Raw genomic sequence first — 9,865 nt, 5'->3', positions numbered from 1 at the left:
ATTGAATTATATAAAATAATGGCTTCTAACTTATGTTGCACGATTTGGTGGAGAATAGGGACAAAAAATGAAAATTAAAATGTTTCTGTCAACATAGTAAGAGCTTTGACCGACTGACTGTTCTAACCAATTCTTTATCATCCAGGGGCATCAGATCAGAGCTCTTACTATGCTGACATCACCATTTTAATTCTCCCTTTTTTCCCCCCCTGTTTGTCCCTATTCGCTCCAAGCCATGGTACAAGGCCATTTATTTTGAGATGGGGGTTTGTTGATAGGCTGGTACTTTATTTTATCAATCTTGAAAGGATGAAAGGCGAAGTTGACTTTGGTAAGATTTGAACTGAGAATGTAAAGAGCCAGAAGAAATATTGCAAAGCAATCTTGAGACATTCTAATGATTCTGCCAGCTTGCCTCCCAAAATTAAGTCATTTTCCAATACAATTGCTGTTTACTACTTGTACACTGGATTGCATGGTGAATCCTTCCCAGAACATGATCCCTCAGTATTTTCCTTGCCCCAAGAACATCTACTGCATTGATCTCAGAAGGTCTCTCTTTCCTCTAGACCAAACTGTTCAAAGTAAGGTCAGAATGGCCACAACTAGAACACCTTTGATCTTCGGTCTGCTTGGTTAGGATTGACCTTAACAAAAAACAAAACTCAATAACTCATCATCACTGTCTTGCAACAAGACCAGTGGTTCTCAACCATCTTTTGCCTATGGAACCCTTTTGATTTTTATTTTACTATCCAGGAACCCCACAGCTTTTCGATATTTAATAAAATCCTATTATACAGGGTGTCCATGGAGTAAATAAAATCATATCATAAATATACGAAATAATAATTTCTTATAATTAAAGTAGGTCTTAATCCCCATGTGGGTACATGGAGTAAATAAAATAAACAAATATAAGAAATAATAATTTTTTAGAGTATGTGTTGATCCCCATGTACCCAGACTTTGTAGATACCCTGTATTTTTATAAATATTAAGAGTTGTACAAAAAAAAAATGTTATGTATTGTAGAAGTATTAGCAATTTATTACACATAAATTTTAACAAAATCTTATGGACCCCAGTTGAGAACCACTGAACTACACAAAATAAAATGTAATAAATAAATAAAGATTGTGTAGATTAGAATTTTTTTGTCTTTATTTTGGCTATTCTTAAATATTTACATTTCAACACGATTTCTGTTAATAGAGAAGTAATGTTTTGTGTTACATAACATATCCCGTTTTTTAATGAATATTTACAAAAATAATTACAGTTCTATAAATTTTGAAAGAACATTCTCTTATAACGTTCTTAACGATACACCAGGTTCTTTGTTTGAATGAAAATCACATTAAAAAAAAAAGTTTGCTTTGGCGCTAAGAAAATTTGCCCAATTTGTAGAAAGTATAGGAAAATATTTTTTTTTCAGTGCATCCCACTTCATACATTTTTTTTCTATAGCTAAATTCTGACAAACATTCAATGCAAATATTGCAAAAAGTGAGACGATATGAAATACAAGTGTTGATCCATATTTTTGTAAATTTATATAGTCCTGGATTTCAATAGTCTTTAAGGTATAATAACCCACGGTTAAACATATTTAATACTCGTATCATTAATGAATAAAAATTTACAAAATGTTTGCATTTAACATTGACTGAAGTTGCTCTGGAATAGGAGAACCTTTTTGAACAAATAAACTTCTACATAATTTCAGTTCTTGGACAAGGGTTTTGATTTTTTCTTCTAGCTGTTTGTTTTCTTCTTTGAGTTGAGACACACGGTTCTGTGTTACAACTCTCTTCGATTTAGCTTTGATTCTGCTTTTACGGACAGCAACGTTGTTACGTTCACGTTTATTTCTATATTCTTTGTCAGTGACCAGTTTATTAGTAGTTACTGTCAAATCAGGCGGTGAAGTTTCCAAACAAAGTTCTGAATTATATAAATCCGATTCTTTTATTGTTGACAAATTACTTTCTGAAAAGAAAGGAAGAAAAATTCAGTTTGAAAAAAACATTTGTCCACTCTTTATACTTTTTGAATATGTTTCAAATGTCACCTCATTTAGATCTAGCATAAGTTTTCTCCATGAAATAAGAAACCTTTGGTTTTACACCAAATGGTTTCAAAATCATTGCTGATATAAAATCAATTTTAACTAATGAGAAGCAATTATAGGTAAGTTTATAATTGCAAGAACCTAGAGATTTTAATAATGAAATACATTGTTTGACTGGATTGATTAATTTATTGAAAAAGAAAACTTTAATAATTTACATGTAACAAAGCTCGAAAGATCGCCCCCGAAATTAAATTAATTTATATATCTATTTATATAGTCCTATATCGAGCTGTATTTTAAGAGAATATATTCCAAAAACGATATTAATGAAAAAAAAAAAATCTAAATGAAAACTAATATTTTGTTTCTTCTAGACTGGAGCAAAATCTTTCCACTTCAAACTGATATCGATAACGGGGGCATAGGTGTTGCAGAAATAAGTTATAAAAAAATATGCCGCATGTTGAAAACTTTCAGCGAATTGCATCATTTAAATATAATGGGCGGAGGAACAACAGTGTGAAAATGACAACAATTTTCCAGCTTTGTATTATGTGGGACGGACAGTGTTAACAGCCAGGATATAGTGGAATACCCTTTTTTTTAAAACTTTACACTTGTAAAATAGATAAATGCTTGTTTACGGATCCTAGACTGAAGAGAGTGAATGCACACTAGCACACCGTCGCTACCACCTCACATATACAATAAATACACACGTATTTAATTTGGTGAATTTTTTAAATCAAAATCTTGAGAATTAAGTATTTATTTAACGGGTGTAAAGTGATATCAAAAGAGGTATTTTACGAATTGGTTCTACGCATGTTGTCAACGATATTTTTCTATCAATCACAAGAAAAATCGGTTCAGTGACAGTCGTGTTTGTTAAGTAGACGACCAAATGTCAATAACTCAGATTTGGAAATTAAAATTAAAAGGAACAATATACAAATCGAATATTTGAATATCACACCATCTTCAAATAAAATAATAATCTTAATTTAGTAACTGTTAATTTCATTTGCATAATTATTTTCAAGGGTATAACGAAAGACAAATTTGTCACGTTGGGGCCTGCGAATCTGCATTAGCCCCGTCAATAAGCAAAACCCATTGTACTCTGGACATGTTGAAACATGAATCGCGACGAGGGGGAGGGGTAGCACATAGCGCCTTTCATAGAGTAGTCGCAAATTTTAAAAGTTTCTGATTCCATATATATATATATATATATATATATATATGGTTTGATGTGTGGTCTGTATGTGCAATGTCTTGTTTGTTATTTGTACTTTGTTGTGGGAAAATTGGTGTCCAGGTCAGACTGACGTAATCCCAATACATGTTGCATTGTGAATATTTAGTGTTTGTAAGTAATTCCTTGTTTGTGTGTTTAGCAAAGTGCTTCATGAGTTAAACCATAATTATAAAACTACTCGAAAACACAATTTATAAAAGTAAATAAATAACAGTAAAAACGAGTTAAAAAGAAAAGTGTAAATTTAAAAAAATCGATAGAAAGGTAAATCGTTTTTGGTCCGATTGCCACTCGCAACCTCAAACACTCTTAGCATTGTAATCGCGAGGCTGGGGGTGCTGGAAAAGCCAAGCGCCTTCATCTGATGTTTTGGTGGAGTCAAGTTTAATAAAAACAATTGTTGTATGTGAAACATTACTTGCGAGAGTAACTGATCACAACAAATAACAACCCGATGACAGTCTCTAGTGGTGGCCAAATCTGTTACAGGTAGTAACCAAACCTCCTTTATATCACATCCTACGGTCAGAAATAAGGAAAGGGCGCATTAGATAATATAGTCCAATATTCCCCTGAGAAGATACGATGATCAGGACTGGACTGCCTTAAACCATGGGCATGCTTCAGATCAAGGTTGACCTAGGGCTAAATAGAACTATCAAACGAGTAAACAGTGACGTATTGAACAGTAATGTATTATAATAATATATTACATTACCGTCTAAGTTCGTCTTATATCAAAATGATTCAGATCTAAAAAAAAAGTCATATCAATGTAATGTATCAAAGATAAAATATCTGGATCATTCTAGCCAGAATAGAAACAAGGTGAATGAGATGGCTAAGATTGACGTTCAATTTGGAATAAAGCTGCGTGTAAAAAAAAAAAAATACTCACCTTCATAGAAAGTAGTAGTATTCATTGTGGCATCAGCAATGTTTGGGATTGAACCGTAATTCAAATCTAACTTTTGATCCATAGAGGACTGGATATTTCCACTCTCTTCACCTGAATTTATTGAATTGAGGAACTCTGATACCTGTGAAAAGCTTCCAGGATTTGAAAGCAAATCAAGATTAAACGATGGTTCTCGGGCACCTAACGAATAAATTAAACCGTCTTGATCGTTGTCAGACAATTCATCAGAGTTCATTGCGAATTGTTCCATAGTCTGCGTAAACTTGGAGAAAAAACACACAGGTCAATTTCAGTAACACGCGAGCCGTGAATGAACAACACTCGACGAATGACAACAGGCGAATAACGTCCTCTCTCCTATTAGTAAAATAGAACACCCAGTTTGTATCAGTACACAGTGCCGCGTCACATTAAAATAAAATAGATATGCTTCACAATATTTACTTACTCTTGTTGAATTTGAAAATATAATATAAGCATTAAAGATTTAATTTTTTTAACAAATAAATTGTAAATGAAATAAAGATAGTAAAATTTATAACGAACTATTTTTCAATGCGTATGTATTAGAAATCCCAACGTCTAAAAATAGTATATTACGCAATATCCAATTCGAAACGACCTAATTTATTTTTACTTCGCTGGTATTTCCAGTCACCTTTTGAGTATATAAAAAGAATGTAAATCAACTCAGTTATTTAACTCATTTATTTTATCGAATCCACAAGGATGAACGGTTGAGTTGATCTTCACGGTATTCGAAGGAACTGTAACTAAATACTACAAAATATTTCTTACTGCCCCTCTCCAATAAAGCAGAAGCAGTTAGTGGATGAAATCATGGTTTTCTCTTGTAGGGAATACATCTCTGATAGTCAGTCCTTTAAGCTTTCTGTTGATCAACATCTTTTGAATTTGTAGGCCCCTTCTTTTCCTTCTCTGTAATCCCTTATGCTACAATAACCTCAAGTCTTATTTGGGACTAAATCGTTAAAAAAAAAGTTAAGAGTTCTATAATTTTCTGTCACGTTCATTCATTCTAATTTTCACTTTGTTATCCGTCCTTTTATGTACGTGAAACGAAAGATGGATTTATCTTTTAAGGAGTAGTTTTCAAATTGTTAATAGATTGAGAGAGAAAAAAAAAGTTATTTTGTAAATCTCCTCAAAACTATTTCTTAAACTATTGCAGCGTGGAAGAACATGTTAGCCATTCTGTTAACTTGACTTAAACATTCGTTATTTGTTATTGCAACGTAACAAGTGATACATTTTTAAGTAAAGTTAACAATATTTGTGTGTTTTGAATTGTGTCTGCCACTTTGCAATCGTTTTAGTTTCAACACACGGTCTCAGATCAAATCACTTGCCTGGTAAGGACACCTCTTGAATTCTTTAATCATCCTGTTACCTACACAGAAAGGTTATCGGTCAAAAAACAGTCGAGATTCAATAAATTTTAGTTCTAGTCTCTCTCTCTTTACCACTGTTATCAGTGGTGGTTAATATGGACGGTAATGTCCCCCTCAGGAACATTGTAAGCTAACAAGTGAGTGTTGGTGTTTAGAATAGTCGTAAATTTTTTCTTAGAAGAGACATTGTATTTTTTGAGCGCAGAAACATGATTAATGAGACATCAAAGTGCACAACAATTTCGTTATATACGCACTCGCCTTCTTTATTAATTTTCATAAAAATTTAACACAAGAAGCACTAGTTCACGCAATTCTCTCTATAAAGTGAAAGCGCGTGGCTTAATTTCGCAAGCAGGCTGTTCTATTGATCGGATCAACTGGAACACACGTCGTCGTAACCGATGGAATGCCATATTGAAAAAAAAAAGAGAGGCACATGCTGGATGAGCTAAAAGAGAAAATAAACCACCGAGGTACATTAGCTTCTGTTTAAAATATTCAGTTGGGATTTTATGTTTTCGTCTTTGCAAAAATACAAAGAATAAAACACCATTCTGTGAAAGTGAGCACTGAGATAAAAAAGATTGAAGATTATTGATTTAGATTATAACATTTCCTCATTAGTATGATTGCTTCAAATCTCTGCATTTGCTGCATCAGCTGTGTTGGTGTATACTTTAGTATTAATTTTCATATAGCAGACGTCCCTAGGTATTTTCATACAGGTGTCTCTAGATATTTTCTCCAAGCATTCTGTTAAATTTTCACGTTATTCAGCACTCATTCATGAAAAACCTATACACATTCACACACGATGGCTGTCTACTAGCATCTAGGAAGACTATCACTAACCCTACGTGCAGATCAATAGCATCCAACCTATCAGATTTACATGCATCACCATATGACTTCAATAAAAAATTTTAAAACAGAAGAAAAGAACAAAAAAATAAGCTATACTCGTAGAAGTTTAGGTTCAACAAGGTTTGCTCAAACCTCTTACACTCTTTCTACTTTTTGGTGGAGAGAGTCTAAGCTCCAGATACAAGCCAAGGCCTTAGGATCTTCAGCTGGTGTTGAAGATCCCCCAAATGACCGAGACAGTTAGTAATATATCAGGTTTATCTCAGAACTTCTCCAAGAGCCATGCTTTAACAAAAGCTAAAAGGTGCCTCATTTCCAATGGTCCTTACAGTGCGTCTGGTGCCAATTGTATAAGTGCGAAGTCCATTCCATAAAACGGTGCCCCAAATCAATATTTGTTTCGTTCTTTCCTTTATCTTTATTTTATTTATTTTTGTTTTGACTTGTCTCAACTTGTATGAGTATATGTGTATGTGTGCATGTATCTGTAGAATATGTGTTTGTAAACCCTCTCCCAACACCAAGAGAAACCAAACTTATATCGGTTTCAAATTTTGGCTCAATGGGTTAAATAGATTAAATCGTTCCTCGTGTTGAACTGGTACTTATTTTATCGACCTCGAAAAGATGAAAGTTAAAGTCGACCCCGGCAGAATTTGAACTCAGAACGTAAAGACGAACGAAATACCGTTAAACATTATAGCCCGGCGTGCTAACGATTCTGCCAGCTCGCTGCTTTGGGCCAAACTTATTAGTAAAAGAAATCTTAGCACAGTGTGAAAATTGCTTTTTAAGCAAGACACTTAGGCCCAAATCAAAGACTTTTTAGGCAAAATCTCTGACCACTGAGAAAACAGTCACGATATATAAACATCGTCGTTAAAGTAGAAAATAATTATCAGAAAAGCTATTTTTCTTCACTTTTTCACACATATGGAAAGACAGATAGACAAATAGATATAGTTGAATATATTTAATTGGAAACTGTCAATGAATTCACTTCGTCGTCAATCTTTCGTACAAAGCCAAAGTTCCTAGAAACAATGCAATCTTGTGAAAATTTGCATATATTAAAACCATACATGTACTTGCAAGGCTGGTTTTCATTGGTTAAAGCTCGTCGCATGTTTGGACTTATCTCAGCTTGTCTGTCTTTGCACAATTTCGTATTGTAGAGGGAGGCAACTAGGGTGTGTCAAAAGCAATTACTTTGTGAGCTGCAGCTGTTTTAGAGACATGTGCGGGAATTTTAGTTGCCGTTCAAGAGGAATTGCCACTAATAGCAACAATTGACAATTTTTCTTATCTGTAGTTAAAAAATATATTGCAGATTGCTTCAGAATTTAGAGATTTTGTTTAGGAAAACCTACAGTTTTGTGTCCCTTCAACCCTCTTAATATATCCATTAAAAATTTCAATACTCTTAACTACGGAAAGCAGTTTTATATACCAATCAATCTTTTGTTGAGGGATGCCATGTTTGAAACTATATTTTGCTGAAATATGTCGAGTTTATTGAGGCAATGTGACTTGCAAAAAATTCGAATTCTACTTTTGATAGATATTTAATATCATTAATAGAATAACCTTGAAATTTAATTTTGCAGTTGAAAAGTAAAAGTGTAGATTAGTCCTCTCAATAATATTTACATGCTATTGAAGAACATGTCAAATCCAGTTCAGTTGTCACAGTGATTGTGTTGTAACTAATATTATTTTTGTCATCATCATTTGCGTGTTTTCCATGCTGGTATGGGTTGGGTGATTTGAAAGGATCCAACAAGCCACAGGTACCAAGCTCCAGTGCCTGCTTTGACATATATTCTACAGTTGGATATCCCTTCCTAACACCAACCACCCTTTCAGTGTGTACTGCATGCTTTTTTCCATGTCACCAGCACTAGTGAAGTTGCTGAGTAGCTTGCAAGGCAGAAAAGAATGGAAAAGCACAAAAAAAAACCTTTATGACTAAGTGTGTGTGTGGGGGGCACGAGGTGAATTAGAAAGAGGAAGGTGGCTTTATAGCAGCTGCCTCCCTATAGGGCTTTCCTATAAGGTGTTATCCACCCCTGATTGGAACTCTCCCGTATGACATGTACGCATGCTCAGTGACTTGCTTTAACAGTTGCAATCAGCTGAATGCACATTGCCAGTGACATTTGACATAATTACCCACACTCTGTGGTCAGGATTCTTTTTTTGGTTTGATGTCGGTATCGAAGGGATTACCAGACACCGGACAATACAGTGAAAGCAGCTTTCACTCACATCGTGGTATTTGATGCTGTGTACGTGTCTGTCGTGGTAAAATATGCCACTCCTTAACTGTTGCTTTGCTTTCATCCGTAGCACGAGGTAATTATGTCATTATTTGTGAAATTCGGCAACTTACAAAGATCTTTAGATCAGGCAATACTTCACCGAGAGGAGATATAAGCTTCTGCTTATTCCTGTCTGAAGTATCGTCCGATACTTCAGACTTATCGTCCGATGAATTTACTTTGTTGACATATCGACAGAATTTTTATACCTTTCAACCTTTCAATCAAGTCCGCCTTTCTTCCAGTAACATACTGTCCATATAATCTTAAATATTTCTTTAACTCAGGCACAGTAAGTACTTCGATAGCTGAATCATCAAGCTGCTTTATATCCATGATAAGACGTAAAACAATAACAATGGCGTGGTTAGCCTCCGGAAGTTTAATTATCTACATGGAGCGCCGCCTAGCCAAGGGAGATAACCTACTTATAGGAAAGCCCTATAGAAGAAATACGTGGCTACCCTATATTATAAGAGTGTATAATAGTAATATGTTCATTAATGGATTTTGTATTGTTTTTTTGTTTCTAGGGTAGTGTCATTTATCATTTTACAACTGTCTTTTGTGATATATATATATATATATATATATATATATATATACATACACACACAAGGAAGTACCCAAAAGTAACCGGAAATGTTCTCTGTTGGACAAGCCTGTTGTGGTTCAGTTTTCCACTACTAGAAGCCACCTGATGCAACCCTCAGGCATCAGTCTGCTGACCATCATCGTCATGTGAAGTTATACTGTCACATGGTGTGTCTTTGTTTTTCACTGCTTCTTCCCTGTTTGTCAATTTTTGCAATGGCTGAAATGAAAGAACAGTGTGCCTCTGTGAAATTCTGTTTTCTGCTGGGAAAAATGGCTGCCAAAACAGTTGTCATACCTCATATAGCTTACAAGGACACTGCTATGAGCAAAACACTAGTTTACAAGTGATTTTCAAGCTTTAGGAATGATCACTTGTTGCTTGAAGACCAACCTTGTTCAGGGTGACTGTCG

The 9,865-nt window shown here is 34.4% G+C and overlaps 1 protein-coding gene across 1 annotated transcript; it reads right to left on the bottom strand.

Annotated features, from left to right (window-relative positions):
• Positions 1–1,137: 1,137 nt before the first annotated feature.
• LOC106868537 (uncharacterized) lies at positions 1,138–4,601 on the bottom strand. The gene is made up of 2 exons (XM_014913843.3): positions 4,237–4,601; positions 1,138–1,992 (listed from the first exon to the last, which is right to left on the bottom strand). The coding sequence occupies exons 1-2, from the start codon at positions 4,505–4,507 to the stop codon at positions 1,643–1,645; spliced, it is 621 nt and encodes a 206-aa protein (XP_014769329.1). The 5' UTR covers positions 4,508–4,601; the 3' UTR covers positions 1,138–1,642.
• Positions 4,602–9,865: the final 5,264 nt, after the last annotated feature.

This window comes from Octopus bimaculoides, chromosome 5, assembly GCF_046866305.1.
Source record: "Octopus bimaculoides isolate indiv1 chromosome 5, ASM4686630v1, whole genome shotgun sequence".
Classification (NCBI taxonomy): domain Eukaryota; kingdom Metazoa; phylum Mollusca; class Cephalopoda; order Octopoda; family Octopodidae; genus Octopus; species Octopus bimaculoides.
Note: the sequence above shows the minus strand (reverse complement) of the source record. Positions and strands in the feature narration are given on the sequence as shown.